The sequence below is a fragment of the Pseudophryne corroboree genome, chromosome 3 (genome assembly GCF_028390025.1).
Source record: "Pseudophryne corroboree isolate aPseCor3 chromosome 3, aPseCor3.hap2, whole genome shotgun sequence".
NCBI lineage: Eukaryota > Metazoa > Chordata > Amphibia > Anura > Myobatrachidae > Pseudophryne > Pseudophryne corroboree.
In genome coordinates this window covers 766,841,110-766,867,180 of record NC_086446.1, presented here as the reverse complement: position 1 = coordinate 766,867,180, position 26,071 = coordinate 766,841,110, and the positions used below count along the sequence as shown (strand labels likewise).

The window sequence follows — 26,071 nt, the reverse complement described above, 5'->3', positions numbered from 1 at the left end:
GGTATACACACCAGTCCACACACAGGGGTGTGGGGTGGTTGTGTATACATACAAAACGGTATTTTGGTGATTCAATTCAGTTAATTGCATCTTGAGCAGCAGGGAACACAGGGAACTGTGCGTTATGGCAGCTCTTAAATGTATAGCTGAACGATTGGAAAGGCGTAATATATATCTTAAGGGGTCAGATGAAATACAACCTATGGAAAGGGATGAAAATTCTGATGATATGCATGGTCTATTTAATAGATTAGAAAATCTTTGCATAGAAGAAACGAGGCACTGGTGGGATCAGGTGTCATTACAGAAATACCTTGATCAAGGATTGATTCCTAGAGGACTGAGGATTTTAAAAACCTCCACCTTCAAAGAGGATAAACAGTTTTCAGATGAATGGAATACAATATTAGATAATTGCTCCACAAATCTCATGAAGCTGCTTGTCAAATATAGGGAGGAGAAAGTAAATGTGATACAAAAAGAGATTGAGAAAACCCATGATTTACTAAAATCATTTTCTGGAGACAAGGGGTTTAATGATAGAGACCTTAGAGTCAATCGTAAGGTGGAGGATTTTGAAAAAACCTTAGTCTTCAGGAAAAATAATAAACTAAATCTGGATAAACTGGATTATCAAAAAGGTGAGATACATACCTTTAATAGAAAACGGGAGAATACAGTTAATTATAAGTCCTCTCAAAGAGAGTTGGGAGCCATAAAAAAGGATACACAAAATGTTGACTACAGGCCACACCAATATAGGGGAACAAGAACCCATTCAGGTTATAGAGAGTCAAGGGGTTACAGGAGTCAGGGTGAGGAGAATTGGGAATCTCTGGCCAATAGGAATAGGTATGGGATTCGATCACAACCAATTAGTACCAGGTCCCCAGCTATACATCCCAAATGGAATAGAAGAGACTCAGGGAGTGATGAGTGGACAGATATGGGAGTTAGAAATAGACCATCATACAATACCTATGGAGGTACGGATAATTTTTTGGAGGACAGTCACAGATTCCAAAACCGTCCATACAAGAAATACGAAGGAGTAGGGTGGTCAGGAAAAAGACAAAGAGAACAAGAGCTAGAGGAAAAAGAGGGAGAAAGAACAGGTCAAGTAAAAAGTATGAAATTAAAATAAAAGGAAAAGGGGTGTTTAATCTATCTTCAAAGAAATTGAGTAATGATCAGTTAAGATTATTGGAGAAGGGTCTAAATTTTGCCCCTGCCCAAAAACCCAATTTATTCGAATTATTCGTTGACCTGAATAGATACACCAGGTCCCTGAGTAGGAAGCGATATTTCGCGATAAAAAATATGAGGAAAAGAGGTAATGAAGGGATCCCGATTTATATTGGATCAAGAGGACCAATTAATGGTCAATGTATTAGAATCACTGGCGGATGAATCAACGAATAATTCGAATAAGGAGGCTTATATTAAAATATTTGATGCTAGTGAAACCACCAAGTTTAAAAACAAGTCTGAGTTCTATCCGTTGACATATAGAGGGCCCTACATTGAGAGTTTTTACAAATCAACATTAGAACAGTTTAGGGAGATGTGTTATAAGTCTGACAGACAATCGCTAAAGGACAATTTAAATACACAAGAACGATTAGCATTAAAAACGTTGAAAGGAGATTCCTCCTTGACCATTAAACAAGCTGACAAGGGCGGTGGGGTTGTGGTAATGGATACAGTGATGTATTTGGCGGAGGCGAATAGACAATTAGGTGACGCCAGCCTGTATTCAAGGATGACCCACAACCCCACCGCCCAGTTTCAGGAAGAATTAAAAATCTTGTTAAAAAAAGCATTAGACTCAGGCGCTATATCCAGGGAAACACAACGGTTTTTGTTTTGTGAGAACCCGGTGATCCCCACATATTATTGTTTGCCTAAAGTGCATAAAACGTTAGTGAATCCACCGGGGAGACCCATTATTGCGGGTGTAGATTCGCTAACAAGTAATTTGTCATTTTTTATAGATAGTTTTTTACAGGGTTATGTTACTGAACTCAAATCTCACATCAAGGACACTACATTTTTTTTAAATTTGATTAAAACCATTAAATGGCAGCCTAATTATTGTTTTATCACATGTGATGTGGAATCACTTTATTCGAATATTGAACACCACTTGGGGATTGAAGCAGTAGAATTTTATTTGGCAAGAGATCCCAATATAGGGGAGGAATTGAGAAGGTTGATTTTGGAAAGTATTAAATTCATATTGCAACACAATTTTATTTTTGATAAACGGTATTATCTACAGTTAAGGGGGACGGCCCTTGGGGACCAGGTTTGCTCCGAGTTTCGCCAACCTGTTCATGGGGCGGTTCGAGGAACAACATGTGTGGGGCGGCGGTCACGGGGCGAGCCTGGTCCTCTATGGCCGTTTCATAGATGATTTGTTTTTTGTTTGGGAGGGGAGCACGGAGTCGGCAGAGTCATTCATTGCCAGTTTGAACCATAATAAATATGGGTTAAAATTCACGGGGTACTGCCACCCTACACAGGTGACTTTTTTGGATATAGCGCTTAAAATTGAAAATGAGAGTATAGTAACTAGTACGTTTGTTAAGGAAGTAGACCAAAATCGTTATTTTACATTATAGAAGTAGTCATTTGCAGCGTTGGAAAGACAACATACCCAAGGGCCAGTTCCTTCGGATTAAAAGGAACTGTTCCTCCAATGAAGGGGCGAAGGAACAGATGAAATCCTTATATGGGGCATTTCTGACTCAAGGCTATCCAAAATCTGTGTTAGATCAAGCCTTGAGGGAAGTGGATGGGATAGAGAGGGATACTTTATTAGATACCACCGGAACTAGTGCCAGGAGAAATAAGAAAAAGAAGATAGATAGGACAACAATGTTTGTAACAAAATATAACACTAGTGCATATGAGATCAAAAAGATTATCAAAAAGAATTCTCCGATCTTAAAATTGGACGAAGTGTTGAATGCCAACTTAGAACTCAGTGAACAGGTCATATTCCGAAAATCAGAGAGTTTGAAATCCGCATTAGCACCCAGTTTTTTCAACAGACCATGTGATAAATCCATAAAACTAGGGGCACAAGGGGGACAAATAAATACATGGTTACCCAAACCACCAATAGGATTTCATAAGTGTGGTAGAATTAATTGTGTAACATGCAAACACACAGCAAAGAAAACGACACAATTCTCCTCAACTGTATCAGGTGAAACATTTAATATAAAAAGTTTTTTGAATTGCAGGTCCACATACGTTATTTATGTGTTACAGTGCGGATGTGGAGCACAGTATGTGGGGCGTACCACCCGGGCTCTCCACGTTAGGTTCATGGAGCATCAACGACAGATAAACAATTGGATTTTCAACCTCAAAACTCTGATCCCCCAGGGACTCAACGATTCAGTTGAGCTAAACAAAATGTAATCTTTAAAATTTTCAAAATGTGGTTATTCTTTAAAGTGTTGCTAATTATAAAACTGTATTTACAAATAATGCACGGTTCCTTGCGATACCGAGAGATGGAGATGGAGACTATGTATTCTATATGGCGATATGAGGGGATTGTGGTTAGTTAGATGTACCGCTAACACGAGGGAATTTGAGAATAGTACTATCCCTCTCCCCCTTTGCCCGGTTAAATATGTGTATATATATAATAACATAAAAATGTGTTTTAAATAAGCGTGGTTTTACCTGAATGTGATAACGTGTAAATGTGATCAAAAGGCTATTGGAGATTAATTTTAGCAATTATGTGAGTAGTGACAACCAAAGTTAGCTAAAAATGAGGCTTGGATACATTATTATCAAGATGAAATAGCTTATAAAAGAGAGGCTTGATTTAGCTTCCTGGATTCAAAACGAGGCTTGGATTCTATAATAGAAACATCTATTTCTATATGAAAGTGAGGCTTGGTATGAGGCTCCAAAATGGCCACCGTAGTCTATTTAAGGAGCAGAGCGAAAATGAGTCTTGGAACGCACGCCGGAGTGCGCGTGCGCGGACGGCCGCGGGAATTACAAATTAGGGTGGCTATATAAATGTAACCCGGTGAGTTCAGTCATTCAAACTGAGGAAGCCGCTGAGTGTGTCTAGAAGGCGGAGAAACGCGTTTTTGAAGTGACTGATACCCTGGACGTTTACCCTCCATTCACCGACATAAACATCGTTGTGTTGTATGATCATTAACCAGTGCATTTGCAGTTGCGGCTAACCACCAGCAGAGGGAGCCTGAACACTGTAGATAAGTCCCCATGACATCTTCTCCAGATATTCTGCAATAGACGGATAAGTACCAGCAGAGGGAGTTTTTGAAATTGGGATTGTCTCAGCATAATAAAAATCTTGGAGGTGAACTAAATGCTATAATTGGATGGTAACTACCCATTTTAATTCATTATATGTGTGCACACATGTTCAATTGGAACATTAAAAGAACTGAGGACCTCTGAACACACCTAGTGTTTGAAACGCTATTAATAGCCTGTTCATGATTTAATGAGTGGACACTGTGAATTATAGTAACATCAATGTCCAAGCCTCAGTATTTTAGTGTATTATAGCTAAATCAGTAGTTGTATATGAATTGTTTGTATTTTGACATTTAACATGCATAATATATGTTGATTGAATGCTATTTATGCTGCAGGAGTGCAGATTAATAAATTTTTACTTAATTTTTAATTGTTAATTTTCTTAAATGCATATTTTTAAATTGTCTCTTTAATTAGTGCGGACAGCGCTCCTGATTTTCTACAGGGGGTTACATCCCTGTAGTTAGTGTGCTTTTTGGTTTTCTAAGGATTGTAATTATCCTGTAATTAGGAGCAGCAGTCTGCACTGTTATTTGATCTCCATCTTTCTGGCAGATACCAGCGCTCAAGTGTATACACACCAGTCCACACACAGGGGTGTGGGGTGGTTGTGTATACATACAAAACGGTAAACAGGCGGGAAATCCGCCCCTAAGATCAGACGCCCAACAGAGGCATCGCATCCCCTCGTACCAAAAGTATGGAAACGATAGAATCCTGTGAAGGTTGCTGCTCTACACAGCTGCACAATAGAGGCACCTCCGCGAACAGCCCAGAAGGCCCCAACGGCCTGAGTTGCACAATTCCGCAGAGGGTCAGGAACAGCAGAGGACACATAAGGCTGACTGGTAGCTGGTGTGACCCAACGAGCCTCAGTGTTCTTGGAGACCGGTCAACCTTGCTGGGACGCACCACTAATAACCAACAACGTGTCCGTACCGCAAACTTCAAATGTTTTGGTTCAAGGTTTGTCTTGAACCCAGGTCTCAATATACACTGGTCTCTAGCATTAGTGCGCTGAGCCACAGCTCCTGTGTTTTGGAAAAAAAGGAGTTTTGTATGTAAAACCACTATCCCAATAGAAAAACCAACAAAGGTAAACTGCAGTAAAGGACTGCCAACTCAAAAACACACCGAGCTGAGGCAATGGGCAAAAGAAAACAAAACCACCGTAAGAGGAAGAAACCGCCACCCAACAGAGTCCAGAGGCTGGAAAGGAGACACCGGAGCTACACAGGGAAACTGTATATGCAAAAAGCTGTGAAGGAAACACCGAACATCCGTGAGAATGTTGGTATCCATCTCTGGAAAAGAAAATATAGAGCAGAACCCTGTATCTGAAGATAAGAAGACTAAGAACTTCAGCTGAGAGGCCTTTATATTCGCACCAAAAGATGAAGTTTTACTGGGTACTGTGATTGGTTTGCAAGCCTGAAACATAGTCAGGGCTACTGACTGAGGTAAACTTATTACTCTGATGATGCTGTTCTCCACAATCACGCCATCACCATCAGAAGAGACCAATCCCGGTGATGACACGGTTTGAAAGTGAAGATCTGGCCGAAGAGGTACACTATAAGGAGCATTGGCCACCCTGGTCTGAAGCATTGCAGAGCAGTGTCGACAGGCAAATCCAGAGCGACTTAGTTAGACCGAATGAGCCACTGGTCAAATGCGTTGAAGCACTCACTGGATCTTGCCAGAGGCAGAAACAAATATGCCAGATGAAAGTGACAAGGAGCTAACACGGCGTCCATGATTGCCACAAGAGGATCCCCAGAGCGAACACCGTACCAAGGAAGAACTTTTTGCAGAGACGAGAAGCCCTGAGGTTGATGTCGGCTTGTCACACAGGTACATCAAAATCAGAAAAATCTGTTGGATTATTTCACATTCTTCAGGGAAGAAAAGCATGACAACCCGGGATGTCCGTTTCCCAGTTGTCCATTCTGGAACTGGACGATATTGCCGGAACCCAAAGTTCCGCCCTCTGCATATGTGAGATACGGTTCCGGTATGAATGGTCGACCATGTTATGGTCGACAGTCATTAGGTCGACCACTATTGGTCGACATGGACACATGGTCGACACATGAAAATGGTCGCCACATGAAAGGTCGACGTATGAAAAGGTCGACATGAGTTTTTAAACTTTTTTTTTTTTGTCGTTTTTTGCGTAAAGTGACTGGGAACCCCAATTAGTGCACCGCGTCCCCTCGCATGGCTCGCTTCGCTCGCCATGCTTCGGCCATGGTGCCTTCGCTCCGCTACCGCTTCGCTCGGCGCCCTTTACCGTTCCAATCGTAGTCCATGTGGATCGTAAAGTATGGAAAAGTTCCCCAAAAGAAGAAAAAAGTTAAAAAACTCATGTCGACCTTTTCATGTGTCGGCCATTTTCATGTGTCGACCATGTGTCCATGTCGACCATGTCAATGTCGACCAATAGTTGTCGACCTAATGACTGTCGACCATAACTTGGTCGACCATGTGAACGGATAACGTGAGATACTGTTCCGATGGCTCTCCAGGTGCAAGTGCCACTGTGCATGTTGATATAGGCCACTGCAGTGTCGAAGTTCGACCGGATGCGGGCTGCAAGACCATGCTAATCTTCTCTGTGTCGTTCCATATTTTTATTTTATTTTATTTTTTTATATTTTTTAGTATATGTTCTGCCAAAGCGAGCACTTGTAGAAAGCCTTGAGCTGGAGCCAAGGCGTTGTGGATTGCCAGGAGATGGAAGGGACATCTCCACTGCGGATCTCAATGTTTTTGAAAACCAAAGTTGGAAACCCAAAACCGAAACGTCTGAGACTAGTGACTTTGGTTATTACCTTCCATGTCAAGTCAGAAAATGGGAGTCCTATGGGGCAGATTCGGATTGTGTAGACACCAACGAAGATATTGTCGTATTTGAAGTGACCTACTGAACTGTTTATGTAAACTCAACACTGCCTGGGATTAATAACATAGAATATGAGATTGAAGAATCCAGGCATGAAACCGGGAGAATGGAGCCACCTGTAAAGTCGCCTCTATCTTGCAGAGGAAGTGTATGCCATGGATCACTGACGCCTGAGGAAACTGCAGAAAAGAGTGTATTCTGGTCTGGAAATCCTGCACTCAGCCAAAAGACCGAGATACCTGGGGTCGAAAAGAAAACCCCCGAACACCATCCTCCACAAAGTAAGAAATCCGGAACCAAGGTCCAATGTAGATGTGTATGACAAAAGGTGCATGAGACAGAGCTCTTTTTGCAACAATCGACCAAATATGGCAGTAATGAAAAAGTAACAGTAAAAACCCCAAGACCCTGTTGATAGGAAAGGGATTGGAATGAATACTCCCGTGTTGGATAGCGAACAGACTGCAAGGATTCGAGCCTGTCTCTTGGATGAAACGCAAATAAGAGGGATAACAAAGAATCCTGCTTGGTACGTGTTCCCCAAGATTCAGAATATATGCTTATGATATAATTCGGTATATCCAACAGACAAGTGAAATCCGAGAAAGTTGGTTTTCCCCCACTGAGAACCAGACCACCAGACTCCTCCTTGAGCCCTGCAGAGGACATGTCAGAAGTCCGAGTTCCAGGTGGACAAATGCCTTCTAAGAGAATACATATTTCATTGATATTTATTTTAAATAACACATTTTTTAGCAGTCATACTCAGAATGAGAACCCATGACCTTTTATACTGAAGGTAGACACCTTACTGCTAGAGCTATTTGCTCCTGCCTGCAAGGCGCACTTTGATTTGGAAGCAGAATTCCACAAATCGCAATCAAAATGAATATATGGGCGTCATAGACAGGGCAGAAATGCAGGATTGAATAGAAATAGAATCCAAGAAAACAACATTGACAGAGGATAGAGCTTCAGAGACCTAATCTGTCAATGGATAATTTGAAAAGGATCATCTTATACAATAATGGACAACTTTCATTATGCAATCTGCAACCGCTCTAAGATCCATGCATTAGCCAGGATAGGGCATAGGAATATTCCTGTCAGATTGAATACCAATTTAATAACCGCCTCACTGTCAATCTGCGGTGATTCAAGGTCACATACTGTACTTTAGGAAAGACCGTTGTCTTAGGCCACCACATGATGGATGCGTCCACTAATTATCAGTGGAACCTCCATCAGGTCAGTGTCTTCATCAGCGAAAGGATACAGAAACACTGACATTAAATGTGAGCCATCGGATCTGAAGCGACAATACTGTGTACTAGAAACAGACGCATTACCCTGGAAACATGAACCGCTACATCGTCCCAACGTGAGGGAAGAGGTGGAAACCAATTGACTCAGTAGTCTATTTCTTATTCCTATCCTGAAGCATCCTCCCTGACCGGATTTATTTTACTAATTTCCTGAGATAAAGCCTAAAAATGTGGATCAGAACCAGGAACGAAATAGAGGGAGGTGTAGTACTCCGCCAATTGGCGGTACAGCCTGAGGATACAATCATCCTGCTTAAGGTAGCCATCTCGGACACCAGGAAGTATAAAATTTAAGACCTGCCTTAGAAAGGACCATAACTAGAGATCATAACTAGGACAAATGATTGTCCTTTGAAGTAACTGAGCTATAGTGTCTGTCAAGGACTTGGTTCACTGCACAGTATAAGCATATAGATCTGTGCAGCCATTTTTGTAATTTATAGGTACATAGTGCACAAGAAAAAAATAAATAAATAAATAGTCTGTCTTGTGTCTTGACATAGAAATAACGAAAGGAAAACAGACTACCAACAATCGCTGCTTTAGGTGGAAGTATTGACCACAGAGTATTTTATATTAACTCAGCCATTAACATTTTTACCAAGGTTTGTGGGCTAAGTAGTAAACAGAGTACCAGTCCCTTGTCATAGTGCAAGCAAAGACAGACTGACAATACCGGTATTTGTGTACTGGTCCTGGACGCACTGCAATACCAGGTCAATGTATAAAGTGGACAGAGCAAGCTCCTCTTCTATCTTACTAAAAATTCATGTAATATATGGTCCCTAAATAGGGAGCGTATCAGATATTAAACTGAAAAATAACATATATTACACCTGAACTTTGCTAAAAGGCTGAGATAATAAGCAAATGTCACTTGTACATTGGTTGCAGTTGGTGGGCTACGTAATAGAGGCAGTAAAAGTCCCACTATACCAGCTATTGAATAAAGCTATAACACCAATTTGGTGGACTAAATGCTGAACACAGTAATAGCCACTATATTTACTGTAGTGCCCATAATTTGTGTTTGTGCATGACAACACAGGTAGGATTTTCTTACAAGCAAATAACGTGTATATTTGGAATAGTTGCTGGGCTAAGTACAGAAACCTGCAATAGTCCCAGAATACTTGCTATTGTGTATAGTATAGTATATTATATTATAGGCAGATCACTTGTAAAGTTACCACCCTGTAGGCTTGTTACTGATCACAGCAATAGTCCCACTATCTCAGTGCAAAGAATGACTGTGCTCCCCCCTCCCGCTCATGCTGCGCTTCTGCCATGTGATCAGGAGCTTCCTGCAGCGCTGCTGGGGGCAGGGCCTAATCGGGTGAGGCAGTTTAGACTGGTTTGAGGGCGCCAAAGCACCCAGCAACTCCCTACAATAAAGATAATAACAATGGGGGCAATTCCAAGTTGATCGTAGCAGGATTTTTGATAGCAATTGGGCAAAACCATGTGCACTGCAGGGGAGGCAGATATAACATGTGCAGAAAGAGTTGGATTTGGGTGGGTTATTTTAATTCTGTGCAGGGTAACTGCTGGCTGCTTTATTTTTACACTGCAAATTAGATTGCAGATTGAACTCACCCCACCCAAATCTAACTCTCTCTGCACATGTTATATCTGCCTCCCCTGCAGTGCACATGGTTTTGCCCAACTGCTAAAAAAATTCCTGCTGCGATCAACTTGGAATTACCCCCAATGTTTCTGTCCAGAGTTAGGCTAGAACTTGGGTCTCTATACATATTGGACTCTCGCACTAGTGTGCTGAGCCACAGCCTCATGGCTGAAGAAATACAGAGAGAGGGACTTCGTATGCAGCAAGAAGCTGCACAAAATGGCTCCTTCCGGGGACCTGAGACACTTTATAATACTGCACTCAGTGTCCCCTAGATCAGGGCCACCGCTGGCCCCAGGAGTCAGCACAGCCACCCCTCAGCCACATGCAGTCCTTCATGCAGCCCTTAGTGTCCCAGCCAGGGCACAGCAAATATACAGCCAGCAGACACGCAGCATGGGGGACTCTTTCTGAGGGACTGTCATATGCTAGTATGGGAAGGGTCACAGCCCAGCATTACCTCAGTAGGCTGAGGCTGTTCCTACCTGACCCAGTGCCTCCTCGAATTCTGTGAGCCGGAAGGGAGAGACCCAGGGATCTCAGAGGTGTAGTGACTCCCCAGAGGCAGCGCAGAGTGAGAAATAGAGCTCACAGAAGCTCTTCTACCTAACTATTCTCACTCTGGCTGTGTTTGTCCCCAACATTAGGGACTAAACACCAAACAAGAAAACAATTAGAAATAAAACCTAACTAAAAGCTAGGAGCAAAAGAAAAGTGTGCCTTCACTCCAAGGCACAAAACTAAAACTGAGTACTTCCTGTGAACAGGGGGTTGATGGGAGGGGTTAGAGGGGGAGGAGTTAGTTCTTTTCATAGCTTGTGCCAAACTCCATACTTGCACACTCTAACCCAAGTGTAAGTGCGCAGTGTCCCCCAGATGGATGATAGAGAAATCCAGATAAGAAATACCAAGTGACAAAACGATTTTTGCTCACTTTCCCCTTTGCTCCTGAAGGCAGGAAAATCTGGGAAGAGCCCCCGGCCGTAGACTTATCAGTGTCTCGCTAAAAAGGCAGTACTACCAGCTCCGAACTCCTTTACCATAAAGGACCCTGGGGATAGGAAAATAGAGACTATGCTGAAGTCTATTTACACAGCGGCTGGTATGTCACAAAGACCGGTCATCGCGGGTTGCTGGATGACTTATGCCATTCATACGTGGGCTACTCAAATTCTGGAGGGCCTCTCGGGGGATATGTCCGTGGTCACTATGGTGACTCTCCTAAAACGCATTCAGGACAATGCACGCGTCCTGTGTGACAATCTCAAGGAGATGGGCAATATTAATGCTAAGTCCAAGCGCAGTGCAGAGTCTCTTCCTTTTTCAGGGGATTGGCTCTTCGGGGTTGAGTTGGGTACATGGATTTCCAAGGGTACTGCGGGAAAATCCAGGTTCAGATAAAGAGCCAGAGGCGCCTCCACCGCGGCGAGAGGCCCCAGAGGTAGGGCAAGAAAAACAGCCGCCACAGGTTCTCGGGAACAAAGCACCAGTTCAGCTTCCACTAAGGCCTCAGCATGACGGTGCCTCCCCACCTCGAGGTGGGAGCTCGACTGCGTCACTTCAGCCGCTTCTGGGAAAGCTCCTGCCAGGATACCTGGGTAAAGGACCTTGTTTCACAGGGCTACAAGCTGGAGTTCAACAGCGCTCCTCCCCAACAATTTTTCAAATCAGGCTTACCAGCTTTGGAGGATACATGTGTTACGCTGCAACAGGCCATCCAAAAGTTGGTCCAGTCCCAAGTCATTGTGCCAGTGCCACTACAACAACAGGGAAAGGGTTACTACTCCAACCTGTTTGTAGTACCGAAACCGGACAGTTCGGTAAGGCCCATTTTGAATCTAAAATCCTTGAACCCTTACGTAAAGGTTTTTAAGTTAAAGATGGAATCCTTGCGAGCAGTGATTGCGGGTCTGGAAGAACAGGAGTTCACGGTCTCGCTGGATATAAAGGACGCTTATCTCCATATTCCAATTTGGCCGCCTCACCAGGCTTACCTGCGGTTTGCCCTGCTGAACGGTCACTAACTGGTCTAGGCGCTACCCTTCGGACTGTCCACAGCTCCAAGGGTCTTCACAAAGGTAATGGCGGAAATTGTTCCAGCTCCGAGTCCAGGGGGTAAACATCGTCCCTTACCTGGACGATCTCTTGATTAAAAGCGAGATCCCGGGAGCTTCTATTGCTCAGTATAGACCGCACTATTCAACTTCTGTCACACCATGGGTGGATCCTCAATTTACAGAAGTCCCACCTGGAACCAACTGAGTGGCTCCTGTTCCTGGGAATGTTGCTGGATACTGTGGCCCAGAAAGTGTTTTTCCCAGAGGACAAAGCGAGAACACTTCAGGAGATGGTACGACTGGTCCTATGGCCTACTCTGTTATCCATTCATCTTTGCATAAAATTGTTGGGAAAGATGGTAGCCTCCTACGAGGCCATTCAATACGGAAGGTACCATGCCAGAACGTTTCAATTGGATCTCCCGAGCAAGTGGTCCGGATCACATGTTCAGGTGCACCGGATAATACGTCTGTCACATCAGGCCAGGATCTCCCTCCTGTGGTGGCTACAGTCCTCCAACCTACTGGAAGGTCGCAGTTTTGGGATTCAGTATTGGATCCTCCTCACGACAGATGCGAGTCTGAGAGTATGGGGAGCGGTCACCCAAGGGGCTTAATTCCAGGGCAGGTGGTTTAACCCACGAAGTCATTCTTCCAGTCAACATTCTAGAACTTCCGGTGATCTGCAGTGCTCTGCTTCAGGCCTCTCCTCTGCTCAGGGATCGGGCGATCCAAGTTCAGTTTGACAACGCCACGGCAGTGGCTTACATAAATTGACAAGGAGGGACAAAAAGCAGAGCCTGCATGCGAGAGGTGTCAAAAATACTCCTCTGGGCATAAAGACACGCAAAAGCGATGTCTGACGTCTTCATTCCGGGGGTGGACAACTGGGAAGCGGACTTCCTCAGTCGCCACGATCTCCACCTGGGAGAGTGGGGTCTCCACCAACAGATCATCGACTTGTGGGGCTGCCCACAGATATACTTGATGGCTTCTTGACTTAACAAGAGGCTTTGCTGGTATTGCTCAAGAACCAGGGAACCTCAGGCGAGGGCAATTGACTCGCTAACGTCTCCTTGGCCTTTTTGGTTGCTCTACCGGTTTCCTCCGATTCTGTTGCTCTTGAGGGTTCTCAAACGAATAAAGGGGGTCCAGGCAATTCTGATTGGCCTCGGAGGGCGTGGTATGCTGATCTTCTGGACATGTCTGTGACAGACCCTTGGCCTCTGCCACTGAGAAGACTGTGATGTTACTGACTCTGGCTTCTGATAGGCATGTCTCAGAATTGGGGGCCTTATCGTGTAAAAGTCCCTACTGGGTCTTCTACGAAGACAGAGCTGAGCTCAAGACTAGACGGCAGTTCCTGCCGAAGGTTGTCTCTGCATTCCACTTGAATCAACCGATTGTAGTCCCATCAAGTTCTGGTACATCTGCTCCTCCGGAGTCGTTAGATGCTGTGCGAGCCTTGAAGATCTAGATCAGGAGGACGGCTCGATTCAGGAAGACTGATTCCCTGTTTGTGCTCTGATGTGCAGAAAAAGGGTTGCCCTTCTGCTAAGCAGTCCATTGCCCGTTGGATTAGGTTGACTATCCAACAGGCCTATGTGTCGGCAGCCTTGCCCGTTCCACAGTCTCTGAAGGCCCACTCTACAAGATCGGTGGGGTCTTCCTGGGCGGTTGCCCGTGGAGTCTCTGCCTTACAACTATGCCGAGCTGCTACCTGGTCGGGGAAGAACACCTTTGTGAAGTTCTACAAGTTTGATACCCTGGCCAAAGGGGATACCCAGTTTGGGCAGGCGGTACTGCAGGCGTCTGTGCACGTTCCTGCCCGTTCTGGATGCTTTGGGACGTCCCCATTGTATTAAGTGAACCCCAGTATCCCTTATGGATGCTAGAGAAAACGGGATTTTAATACCTACCGGTAAATCCCTTGCTTAAAGTCCATAAGGGATACTGGGCGCCTGCCTCAGTGAGTTGACTTGTCTGCAGGGTTTTCTTTTCCAAAAGTAACCTGTTCAGCTGTTGCTGTTTTGTTCCAGCCGTTGCTGGTTGTTTTATGTTATGGTTTTGAATCTCGCCACTCATTGATATGTTCCTTCTCTCAAGTATGTCCATTCTCCTTCGGGCACTATTTTACTTATAACTGCCTGTGGGTGGGGGCATAGAGGGGAGGAGCCAGCACACCCAGTTGAAGAAATTTAAAGTGCACCGGCTCCTCTGGACCCCATCTATATCCCATCGTATTAAGTGAACCCCAGTATACCTTATGGACTACGAGAAATGGATTTACCGGTAGGTATTAAAATCCCGTTTTCTCGTAGTCCATAAGGAATACTGGGCGCCCGCCTCAGTGCGTTGACTTGTCTGCAGGTTGTTTCTTATATATAAGTTTAGCTGTTGCTGTTTGGTTGCCAGCTGCTGCTGGTCAGTTTGTGTTGTGTGCTGGTGTGTGAATCTCGCCACTCATTGTTATGTTCCTTCTCTCAAGTATGTCCTTTCTCCTTTGGGCACTATTTTAACTATAACTGCCTGTGGGAGGGGGCATAGAGGGCAGGAGCCAGCATACCCAGTTGAAGAAATTTAAAGTGCACCGGCTCCTTTGGACCCAGTCTATACCCCATCATACTAAGTGAATCCCAGTATCCCTTATGGACTACGAGAAAAGTATTTACCGGTAGGTATTTAAAATCCTATTTTTCCTTCCGCTTCCTCACTTGGCACTAGTCACTGACTATATCAGTGTCTTCCTAAGACACTCCCTCCACCTCAGCAAGGTACAGGCTCCACTGGGCACAGCGTGATCAGCATTACAGACATTTGCAGTTGATCTTTAAGGGGTGATTCAGTTCTTAACACTGTGTTTGCGCATATCACCGAGAATAGAGACCCAAAAATGTAACATTTTCTTGTGCACCTCCGAAGTATTGTGAGCTGAAATGTGCAACGATAGTGCCAGCGTTCTAACAGTTCTCCAGCACGAAAAGCCTGATTCATATTTACAAGTAAAGCCAATAAAAGCAAGTAACTTTTTTTTTTGTCTGGATCAAACCATGTTGCAATGAAAGGGGAGCAAATACATTTATATTGTTTCTGTGCAGGGTAAATACTGGCTGCTTTTGCATGTAGCCCACAAATGTTAGACAGCTTTATTATTCCACTACAATTTAGATTTCAGTTTGGACCCACCCTATCCAAATTTAATCTCGCTGCACTGCAGGTGGGGCAGATCTAACATGGTTTTGCCCAGTTGCTTCCTTTTCTGCTTTTACTTTAGCATGAATCAGGCCATCAGTACCCATCACCGCTAATTGAATTGCCTCCTCAGGTGACCCTAGAAGGCTTATACCACATCCTTCATCTATAGGAGATGCTGCTTCTGTTTTTGCAGACTTAAGATATGTTTGCACTGTTTAATGCTCAGGTTATGTATGATTAATGCTTTTGGAACTCTCTTGCTGCAGACTTTGATCGACGAGTTTGAGCACAAACTCACCGTCTGTCACAACAAGGGTTTGGAGAACATGGACGTGCCTGGAGAGACCGTCAACGGGGACCCTCAGCCACCTTCAACTGTGCAGAAGAATCCCGGTGAGTACCGAATCTTCTAATGTCACAGCAGTATCCTGTACGTACCTTTTTTTTAAATGGCCATCTTATTGAGCTCTACCATGTACATATGTTTTAGGTATGCAAGTGGGTGTGTTAAGGGTTAAAAACAAGTTTGATGGCACTTTGTGGGTGACTGTTCGTTGGTGGTGGTTGTTTATAAGGGATGCACATACCCGATTGTGCCCTGCTCAATGGACTGGGTACCCCTCTTGTACTTTCTCCTTCCCCTGTACATTGGGAGACCAGGAATTGTCGCTCTGCTCGGAGTTACAGCTCCTACCTTTATAGCACAGTTCTACTGTGACCAGACTGACACTCGTGTATTAGAGAAACACCTTTATTGTAATCTAGTGATAAAATGGGCCCAGTATCTGCCGGATCACCTCAGCTGCTCTCACCCCTCCTGTCCCGCTATGTTTGCTCATATTCCTAGTCCTCTTCTGTCCCGTTACTGCAGTGTGTGCGGTGGAAGCTGATGAGCTTGCAGTGCGCCATAACCACGATGTCCTCATTTTTATGAAGCTACGTTTTTAAAATTGATTTATAACACACTAGTATACAGCATGAAGGAGCTTGGAGTGTGTAACATGGGGTCATACAATATTGCACAGTCTACGGGAGATAGAAGGACTAGGTAGGTAGCTTTATATGCTGTGCATTAGGTATGGCACTAGGTTACATGATGCCACAACTATATTTAAAAAAAAAAAAAATGTATGTGTACGTATATATGTGTGTATGTGTGTGTGTGTATATATATATATATATATGTGTACAATAGAGGTGTATAGTAAGCGCTTAAAACCTAAAACGTTTACAATAAATATATAAAAATTCGTGCATAACTTATTCACGTTAAATTCCAAACAGCACTCCCACGTGTAGGGGCTGCAGTATAGACTCTCTTATTGACTCATATTTCGTTGAGTCACAATTAAAAATGTTCAAATAGGGATAAAGTCTCTGCGCCTTCAGTGCTTGGGTGTAGACACTTCCATCTGTGTATAACCAGAAAATGATATATATATATGCGTACCGGAAATATGTTCAAATAGTGCCTGTAGTGGTATCTTTAATAGGTCATCTCCCCTTGTCTTCTTACTCCATGTATAAACGCCCTCAGCGGGGTGTTAGAACACAATTTACATAGGCAGAAGGAGAAGATGTGTCAGTAAGAATACTCTTACTATTTATAAAGTGACTTGTGCCGTATTTGTGCAAAATAATGTATTTTATATATGAAGTGCTCTGTGCCTATAGTGTTTCTATAAACCACTATATTTCTTGTGATTTCTAATATAGATAATCAAAATCACACCTCAGTGGTTAAAAAGAATAATAAAATAATAAAAAGAAGATAATGACTCACTCCTTTTTGTAAATGCTGCTCATATGAGGCGATCAATGACCTAATCTGGTACCTCTATAGAGAAAGTTTTTTTCTCATGAAAAAAACACAGAAGGAAAAAAAAAGGGGAAGCTAATAGTGTGATTATAGTTTTTTCAAAATTTTAATCACACACATACATAAAAAATGGAATCGTACAATTTAAAAATCAATAATAGGCTTATCTGTTATACAGGTAGTTGGAGAGGTAGCGGAAGCTGGCCCAACGCGTTTCGTCCCTTTAACAGCTTTCTTGGGACTTCCTCAGGGGTTGTAGTACATTTCCCTGCATTCCCATACTCTTTTATACCCTAACTAATCATTTGGACCTCACTTCCGGTCACTCGCGACCGGAAGTGGCATGTGCGCATGCTCAAATACAATCCTGTATTAGAGTTAATTCCGTACGCGCGCCGGGAAACTACATTTCCCGGAGTGCTTTGCGCCAGAACCAGAAGTGCTGTTTCCTGATTCGTGGAGGAGTGACGCGTGACCGGAAGTGGTCATTCGTGTATAGGCGCTATGTCCTTACAGTACTGATGCCCGGGAACTACATTTCCCATGGTGCCTCACACCGCATGCATCATACTAGTGGTCTATTTGTACCACATGACCAAAACTAAATATCGGAATAAAACACTGGATAATCAGTGTTTTGTTAAAGCAAAGACATGAATTATGTTATAGGTGTAAATTAAGTGAATGTACACCTAGTTAATGTTATGTACTCCTCCTGTTTTGTATTTAAATAATACTACGCCTCTATTGTAATTGGCTGTAACCATGACAACCAGTTTCTCAATGGTATAATGACATATGGGAAATGCATGGAAGATATACGTTTGCAAACATGTTATACCATAATAATATTGTGAAACATGATTTAAAACATAATATGACGACTAAGATGATTTCATATAGTATTAAAAGCATTCAAATCATACATATATGCATAAATTATTATAATCAATGGGTAGAATCTAAGATCATTTTAAATATATGTTTGATATAAAAGGAAATTAATATATATATAAAAAATATATATATCTAAAAAATATGTATATAAATATCCTACTATTAAAAAATATCCTGCTATTAAAAAATGGGGGCTGATAAACGAAATAAGGTAAGAAAAATGAGGTATACAGTGCTGAGAGGATTATGGGTAAGGAATTGATGTTTATATGTACATTTTGTGTCCGTTGACAAAAAACCAGGAGACGTCAGTACTATATTTGTGACACAGTGCACAGTTCCCGGCGTTCCCTAGTTCAAAGTCCGAACCAAATGTTACCATATACTTTAATCATATAAATCGATTGTCTTATAAAAAAGGTGCTAGTTCATAATATTCATTAAGACCTGTTGGAGTTAATGTGTTTAGTTGATATATCCAATACATCTCTCTTTTAGCTAATTTATTGTCACGATCTCCTCCTCTATCACCCAGAACCACATGCTCTATGGCTTTAAATTTCACATCATCTGGGTTGGCATTATGATATTTGTTAAAGTGTCTTGGTACCGAATGATTATCCATCCGGTTTTTTATAGCTCTGATATGTTCCTGTATTCTCAATCGTACGGGTCTCTTTGTTTTCCCTATATATTTGAAGCCGCAGGTGCATTCCAACATATACACCACATAAGTGCTAGAGCAATTCATCAGATCTTTGATCTTGTAGGTTTTAGACAGATCCATGTTGCTGAATTGTTTGCCATCCTTGTGTGTATATTTGCAAATACAGCAATGGGTACACTTGTAGAAGCCAGTAGTTTTTTTCATCCAGGAGTCTGTACTCTCTGTGCGGATAGGTTTTAACATACTAGGAGCCAGTATTTCCTTCAGATTTTTTGCTTTTCTAAAGATTATTCTTGGATGTAGAGGCAGTACCGGGTTCAATACTGCATCCGTCCGTAAGATGTTCCAATGTTTATTTATAGCTTTCTTGAGAATTCTTTCTCCACTGTTATATGTGGTGATGAAGTTAAAATTTTGGTTTCCCAATTCTTCCTTATTTTTATAAGTGAGCAGGTCTTCACGTTTAACTTCACAAGTTTTTAATTTTGCTGCTTCAATCACAGATGTTGGATAGCCCCTCTCTTCAAATCTAGTAGCGTATGTTGTCATTTGTTGTTGGAATTCTTCCTCCTTCTTACAGTTTCTTTTAAGTCTGCAAAATTGGGAGTAAGGAATATTGGTTTTCCATTTTGTCTGGTGGCTACTTTTGAAGTGAAGGTAGCTATTTCTGTCTACTTCCTTTATGTAGTTCCTTGAGAATACAGTTCCTTCCTCTGCTATCAATACCAAGTCCAGATATTCAATCTCCTTGTTGTGTACTTTGAAGGTGAAAGACAAATTGAGGTCATTTGCTGCGATGTATTCCATAAACTCCAATAAGAGAGACTCATCTCCCTTCCAGATTATTATAATATCGTCTATGTATCTACGATACAGGATAATATTTTCCTTAAACCTGTTGTTATTATATACATAACTCATTTCCCAGCATCCCATGTGCAAATTCGCAAAGCTGGGCGCGAAAACTGTCCCCATCGCGGTCCCGCAGATCTGGAGATAAAAGTCACTCAGGAATTTAAAATAGTTATGTGTTAATATAAAAAGGATAAGATCACAGATAAAATTCTTATGTTCCTCATTTAGTTCAGGATCCTGTAGTAAGAATTCTCTGCAGGAGGCTATGCCTTGATGATGTATTATGGATGTGTACAGAGATTGGACGTCGATAGTCACCCAGAGATAATCGTCCTGCCACTCAAAATTTTCTAGACATTGGAGAATTGCCGTGGTATCTTTCACATACGATTCAAGTTTTACCACATATTTATTGAGAAAGATTTCCACATATTCCGAAACATTTGCGGTCACAGAGTCTATTCCCGCTACTATGGGGCGGCCGGGTGGATTCCTGATACTTTTGTGGATTTTGGGGAGGCAATAAAAGATGGGTATAGTGGGATTGGTATTCAGCATGAACTGATACTCATCTTTATGGATGATACCGCTTCTTAAACCTTCCAGCAGGATTGTTCTCAACTCAGATAAAAATTCCCCGGTAGGGTCTTTAGTCAGTCTTTTGTACGATTTTTCATCTTTTAACAATCTGTTAACCTCTTTCTCATAGTCCATACGGTTCATTATGACTAAGCCTCCTCCTTTATCCGCTGGTTTCATTACAATAGAGTTGTCCTCTTTCAGAATTTTCAGAGCATTTTTCTCAAAGTTCGTCAGATTGTCCTTAATTTTGAGTGGCGCCTGTTCCTTGCAGATGTCTTGCTTGACCAATTAAAAAAATGCATCTATCTGGCTACTTCTGGATTCCTGAGGGTAATATTTGGAACTCCTTTTCAGGCCAGACTTATTCATATTTGTTTCATCTGTTATTTCATCTGTATCCTTCTTTAAAAAATGTCTTTGTAGTGTTAGCTTCCTGATATATTTATTGAGGCTTCTACAAGTGTACCCATTGCTGTATTTGCAAATATACACACAAGGATGGCAAACAATTCAGCAACATGGATCTGTCTAAAACCTACAAGATCAAAGATCTGATGAATTGCTCTAGCACTTATGTGGTGTATATGTTGGAATGCACCTGCGGCTTCAAATATATAGGGAAAACAAAGAGACCCGTACGATTGAGAATACAGGAACATATCAGAGCTATAAAAAACCGGATGGATAATCATTCGGTACCAAGACACTTTAACAAATATCATAATGCCAACCCAGATGATGTGAAATTTAAAGCCATAGAGCATGTGGTTCTGGGTGATAGAGGAGGAGATCGTGACAATAAATTAGCTAAAAGAGAGATGTATTGGATATATCAACTAAACACATTAACTCCAACAGGTCTTAATGAATATTATGAACTAGCACCTTTTTTATAAGACAATCGATTTATATGATTAAAGTATATGGTAACATTTGGTTCGGACTTTGAACTAGGGAACGCCGGGAACTGTGCACTGTGTCACAAATATAGTACTGACGTCTCCTGGTTTTTTGTCAACGGACACAAAATGTACATATAAACATCAATTCCTTACCCATAATCCTCTCAGCACTGTATACCTCATTTTTCTTACCTTATTTCGTTTATCAGCCCCCATTTTTTAATAGCAGGATATTTTTTAATAGTAGGATATTTATATACATATTTTCTCTATCGTCCTAGTGGATGCTGGGGTTCCTGAAAGGACCATGGGGAATAGCGGCTCCGCAGGAGACAGGGCACAAAAAGTAAAGCTTTAGGATCAGGTGGTGTGCACTGGCTCCTCCCCCTATGACCCTCCTCCAAGCCAGTTAGATTTTGTGCCCGGCCGAGAAGGGTGCAATCTAGGTGGCTCTCCTAAAGAGCTGCTTAGGAAAGTTTAGCTTAGGTTTTTTATTTTACAGTGAGTCCTGCTGGCAACAGGATCACTGCAACGAGGGACTTAGGGGAGAAGAAGTGAACTCACCTGCGTGCAGGATGGATTGGCTTCTTGGCTACTGGACATCAGCTCCAGAGGGACGATCACAGGTACAGCCTGGATGGTCACCGGAGCCTTGCCGCCGGCCCCCTTGCAGATGCTGAAGTAAGAAGAGGTCCAGAATCGGCGGCAGAAGACTCCTCAGTCTTCTAAAGGTAGCGCACAGCACTGCAGCTGTGCGCCATTTTCCTCTCAGCACACTTCACACGGCAGTCACTGAGGGTGCAGGGCGCTGGGAGGGGGGCGCCCTGGGAGGCAAATGAATACCTATTTTGGCTAAAAATACCTCACATATAGCCTCCGGAGGCTATATGGAGATATTTAACCCCTGCCAGAATTCGTTAAGAGCGGGAGACGAGGCCGCCGAAAAAGGGGCGGGGCCTATCTCCTCAGCACACAGCGCCATTTTCCCTCACAGAAAGGCTGGAGGGAAGGCTCCCAGGCTCTCCCCTGCACTGCACTACAGAAACAGGGTTAAAACAGAGAGGGGGGGCACTAATTTGGCGATATGCTTATATATATATTAAGATGCTATAAGGGAAAACACTTATATAAGGTTGTCCCTATATAATTATAGCGTTTTTGGTGTGTGCTGGCAAACTCTCCCTCTGTCTCTCCAAAGGGCTAGTGGGTCCTGTCCTCTATCAGAGCATTCCCTGTGTGTGTGCTGTGTGTCGGTACGTGTGTGTCGACAGGTAGGAGGACGATGTTGGTGAGGAGGCGGAGCAATTGCCTGTAATGGTGATGTCACTCTCTAGGGAGTCGACACCGGAATGGATGGCTTATTTAGGAAATTACGTGATAATGTCAACACGCTGCAAGGTCGGTTGACGACATGAGACGGCCGACAAACAATTAGTACGGTCCAGACGTCTCAAAAACACCGTCAAGGGTTTTTAAAACGCCCGTTTACTTTAGTCGGTCGACACAGACAGGGACACTGAATCCAGTGTCGACGGTGAATAAACAAACGTATTCCTTATTAGGGCCACACGTTAAAGGCAATGAAGGAGGTGTTACGTATTTCTGATACTACAAGTACCACAAAAGAGGGTATTATGTGGGATGTGAAAAAACTACCATAGTTTTTCCTGAATCAGATAAATTAAATAAAGTGTGTGATGATGCGTGGGTTCCCCCCGATAGAAAATTATGGGCGGTATACCCTTTCCCGCCAGAAGTTAGGGCGCGTTGGGAAACACCCCTTAAGGTGGATAAGGCGCTCACACGCTTATCAAAACAAGTGGCGGTACCGTCTATAGATAGGGCCGTCCTCAAGGACCAGCTGACAAGGCTGGAAAATATAATAAAAAGTATATACACACATACTGGTGTTATACTGCGGCCAGCGATCGCCTCAGCCTGGATGTGCAGAGCTAGGGTGGCTTGGTCGGATTCCCTGACTAAAAATATTGATACCCTTGACAGGGACAGTATTTTATTGACTATAGAGCATTTCTATATATGCGAGATGCACAGAGGGATATTTGCACTCTGGCATCATGAATAAACGCGATGTCCATAACTGCCAGAAGATGTTATGGACACGACAGTGGTCAGGTGATGCAGATTCCAAACGGCACAGTATGGCCGTATAAAGGAAGAGGACTTGTTTGGGGTCGGTCCATCGGACCTGGTGGTCACGGCAACTGCTGGAAAATCCACCGTTTTTTACCCTAAGTCACATCTCTGCAGAAAAAGACACCGTCTTTTCAGCCTCAGTCCTCTCGTCCCTATAAGATCATATCTGCCCAGGGATAGAGGAAAGGGAAGAAGACTGCAACAGGCAGCCTATTCCCAGGAACAGAAGCGTTCCACCGCGTCTGACAAGTTCTCAGCATGGCGCTGAGACCATACAGGACCCCTGGATCCTACAAGTAGTATCCCGGGGGTACAGATGGGAATGTCGAGACGTTTCCCCTTCGCAGGCTCCTGAAGTCTGCTTTACCAAGTCTCCCTCCGACAAGGAGGTAGTATGGGAAAAAATTCACAAGCTGTGTTCCCAGCAGGTGACAATTAAATTACCCCTCCTACTACAGAAAAGGGGTATTATTCCACACTATATTGTGGTACTGAAGCCGGAAGGCTAGGTGAGACTTATTCTAAAAAAATTTTTTTGAACACTTACAAAGGTTCAAATTAAGATGAAGTCACTCAGAGCAGTGATAACGAACCAGGAAGAAGGGGACTATATAGTGTCCCGGGACATCAGGGATGCTTACCTCTATGTCCCAAATTTGCCCTTCTCACTAAGGGTACCTCAGGTTCGTGGTGCAGAACTGTCACTATCCGTTTCAGACGCTGCCGTTTGGATTGTCCACGGCACCCCGGGGTCTTTACCAAGGTAATGGCCGAATTGATGATTCTTCTTCGAAGAAAAGGCGTCTTAATTATCCCTTACTTGGACGATCTCCTGATAGGGGCATAGTCCAGGGAACAGTTGGAGGTCGGAGTAGCACTATCTCGGATACTGCTACAATCAGCACGGGTGGATTCTAAATATTCCAAAATCGCAGCTGATCCCGACGACACGTCTGCTGTGCCTAGGGATGATTCTGGACACAGTCCAGAAAAAGGTGTTTCTCCCGGAAGAGAAAGCCAGGGAGTTATCCGAGCAAGTCAGGAACCTCCTAAAAACAGTGCATCATTGCACAAGGGTCCTGGTAAAAATGGTGGCTTCCTACGAAGCAATTCCATTCGGCAGATTTCACGTAAGAACTTTTCAGTGGGATCTGCTGGAAAAATGGTCCGGATCGCATCTTCAGATGCATCAGCGGATAACCCAATATCCAAGGACAAGGGTGTCTCTCCTGTGGTGGTTATAGAGTGCTCATCTTCTAGAGGGCCGCAGATTCGGCATTCAGGATTGGATACTGGTAACCACGGAGCCCAGCCTGAGAGGCTGGGGAGCAGTCACACAAGGGAAAAATTTCCAGGGAGTGTGATCAAGTATGGAGACTTTTCTCCACATAAATATACTGGAGCTAAGGGTAAATTTATAATGCTCTAAGCTTAGCAAGACCTCTGCTTCAAGGTCAGCCGGTATTGATCCAGTGGGAAAAACATCACGGCAGTCGCCCACGTAAACAGACAGGGCGACACAAGAAGCAGGAGGGCAATGGCAGAAACTGCAAGGACTTTTCGCTGGGCGGAAAATCATGTGATAACACTGTCAGCAGTTTTTCATCCCGGGAATGGAAACTGGGAAGCAGACTTCCTCAGCACGACCTCCACCCGGGAGAGTGGAAACTTCATTGAGAAGTTTTTTCCACATGATTGTAAACCGTTGGGAAATACCAAAGGTGGACATGAGGGCGTCCCGTCTGAACAAAAAACGGGACAGGTATTGCGCCAGGTCAAGGGACCCTCAGGCAATAGATGTGGACGTTCTGGTAACACCGTGGGTGTACCAGTCGGTGTATGTGTTCCCTCCTCTGCTTCTCATACCTAAGGTGCTGAGAATTATAAGACGTAGAGGAGTAAGAACTATACTCATGGCTCCGGATTGGCCAAGAAGGACTTGGTACCCGGAACTTCAAGAGATGCTTACAGAGGTCTTATGGCCTCTGCCGCTAAGAAGGGACTTGCTTCAGCAAGTACCATGTCTGTTCCAAGACTTACCGCAGCTGCGTTTGTCGGCATGGCGATGGAAAGCCGGATCCTAAGGGAAAAAAGGCATTCCGGAAGAGGTCATTCCTACCCTGGTCAAAGCCAGAAAGGAGGTGACCGCACAACATTATCACCACGTGTGGCGAAAATTTGTTGCGTGGTGTGAGGCCAGGAAGGCCCCACAAAGAAATTTCAACTCGGTCGTTTCCTGCATTTCCTGCAAACAGGAGTGTCTATGGGCCTCAAATTGGGGTCCATTAAGGTTCAAATTCGGCCCTGTAAATTTTCTTCCAGAAAGAATTGGCTTCAGTTCCTGAAGTCCAGAAGTTTGTCAAGGGAGTATTGCATATACAAACCCCTTTTTTGTGCCTCCAGTGGCACTGTGGGATCTCAACGTAGTTCTGGGATTTCTCAAATCACATTGGTTTAAAACCAGTCAAATATGTGGATTTGCAGCATCTCACATAAAAAGTGACCATGCTCTTGGCCCTGGCCTGGACCAGGCGAGTGTCAAATTGGTGGTTTTTTCTCAAAAAAAGCCCATATCTGTTTGTCCATTCGGACAGGGCAGAGCTGCGGACTCGTCCCCAGTTCTCTCCCTAAGGTGGTGTCAGTGTTTCACCTGAACCAGCTTATTGTGGTGCCTTGCACCTACTAGGGACTTGGAGGACTCCAAGTTGCTAGAAGTTGTCAGGGCCCTGAAAATATATTCCAGGACAGCTGGAGTCAGAA

General features: G+C 43.5%; 1 protein-coding gene and 1 non-coding gene across 4 annotated transcripts in view; one reads left to right on the top strand and one right to left on the bottom strand.

The window, feature by feature from the left end:
- NCAPD2 (non-SMC condensin I complex subunit D2) overlaps positions 1-26,071 on the top strand; it is a 108,895-nt gene that overhangs the window by 79,574 nt on the left and 3,250 nt on the right. For all 3 annotated transcript variants that reach the window (XM_063962436.1, XM_063962434.1, XM_063962435.1), the window contains exon 30: positions 15,699-15,825. In XM_063962436.1, the coding sequence (XP_063818506.1) occupies positions 15,699-15,825 (127 nt within the window). The remainder of the gene's footprint in view (positions 1-15,698; positions 15,826-26,071) is intronic.
- Positions 9,233-9,419, bottom strand: LOC134899780 (U2 spliceosomal RNA). The gene has a single exon (XR_010173384.1). It is a non-coding gene; the product is annotated as a U2 spliceosomal RNA (small nuclear RNA).